General features: G+C 31.2%; 1 pseudogene across 1 annotated transcript in view; it reads right to left on the bottom strand.

Annotated features, from left to right (window-relative positions):
• The window catches only part of TEOVI_000549300:pseudogene, a 536-nt pseudogene extending 148 nt beyond the window's left edge, over window positions 1-388 (bottom strand). Inside the window, 3 exon segments of the mRNA in view lie at window positions 1-44; window positions 85-315; window positions 317-388. The exon segment at window positions 1-44 is cut by the window's left edge and continues 148 nt beyond it. Coding sequence covers window positions 1-44; window positions 85-315; window positions 317-388 — 347 coding nt within the window.
• Window positions 389-1,158: the final 770 nt, after the last annotated feature.

The raw sequence follows: 1,158 nt of genomic DNA on the forward strand, positions 1-1,158 counted from the left end.
ATTCAAAATTAAATCCAACTGTGGCGCATAACACTCTGATGTTGTCATGAACATAATAGGGGAAATTTTCTTCTCTTTGACGACATCATCTACACTAAACTTCTCTTCATCTTCATAACTGTTTTGCACGAAAAATTCCAAAGTGTTCTCATACTTCTTACCATCAGTAACTATAACGTCAGACCCACTAACAGTTATTACAATATCCTCATCAGTTGCATTCTGTTTTTCTAAATATTCCATAACCCATCTAGGTCTCTTAACATGGCTGTACAAACCTCCCATTGCAATTGTAGTAATTTTAACATTACTTAGTTTTGGCGCTCAATATGAGTCTACACCATCCTTGTGTTGCATGGGTTTGAACTACAACCACAAACACTCTTGGGTTTTTAGGTTAATTCTTTGTTATATTTGTTTTCTTTTTTGTTTCATCACCATCAAGAAATATTGCGCCTAAATACACGAAGTGCAGAAAAGCCAAATAAAGTCCACATAAACTATATTTCATTTCTTAATATGACTTTAAAATTTGAATGCATTATGAGGATAAATTTTAAAAAATTTAGGAAAGAAGATTTAACCATAAGCACAATTTTAATTTTCAAGAAGTTTTGAATTTCAACTGCAAATAATACCGTTCTTAATATAAATGTAAAACACCAATATTTAACGTCCTCAGTGGATTATACACATGTACCAAACATAGAGATCTTATCAAGCTGTGGCACTGGACTATGCCTATATCTTATTGTACACTTCATCATTGCATCCGGTATCATGATAAGCACTCTTATTTTTGTGTTTGAAACTGGGAATATTTTATTTTTCCTCTCCCTTTTCCTCTCCGTCTCTGTCTTTCCTTTAATAATATTCTTGTCCTGCCAAGCAGTTACATACTTACGCCTCAACCTTGCTATTTAATAAAGTGTGTCTTCTTCTTGTATCCACATAGTTTTCAGTGCTACTTACATTTTTATATTGGTATATACATACACTCACAACACTCTTCTATTATTATTATTATTTACATAACTAATATAGACGATATAAAAAAATAAAATTTAATAATCTAAATGAGAGTAGTTGCCATAATTCATACCATATTACACTATCCATAGGACACTATAGTACACATTTTACTAAATTCTAAATTTT

The sequence above is a fragment of the Trypanosoma equiperdum genome, assembly GCF_001457755.1.
Source record: "Trypanosoma equiperdum strain OVI genome assembly, contig: ctg_966, whole genome shotgun sequence".
NCBI classification, from domain to species: domain Eukaryota; phylum Euglenozoa; class Kinetoplastea; order Trypanosomatida; family Trypanosomatidae; genus Trypanosoma; species Trypanosoma equiperdum.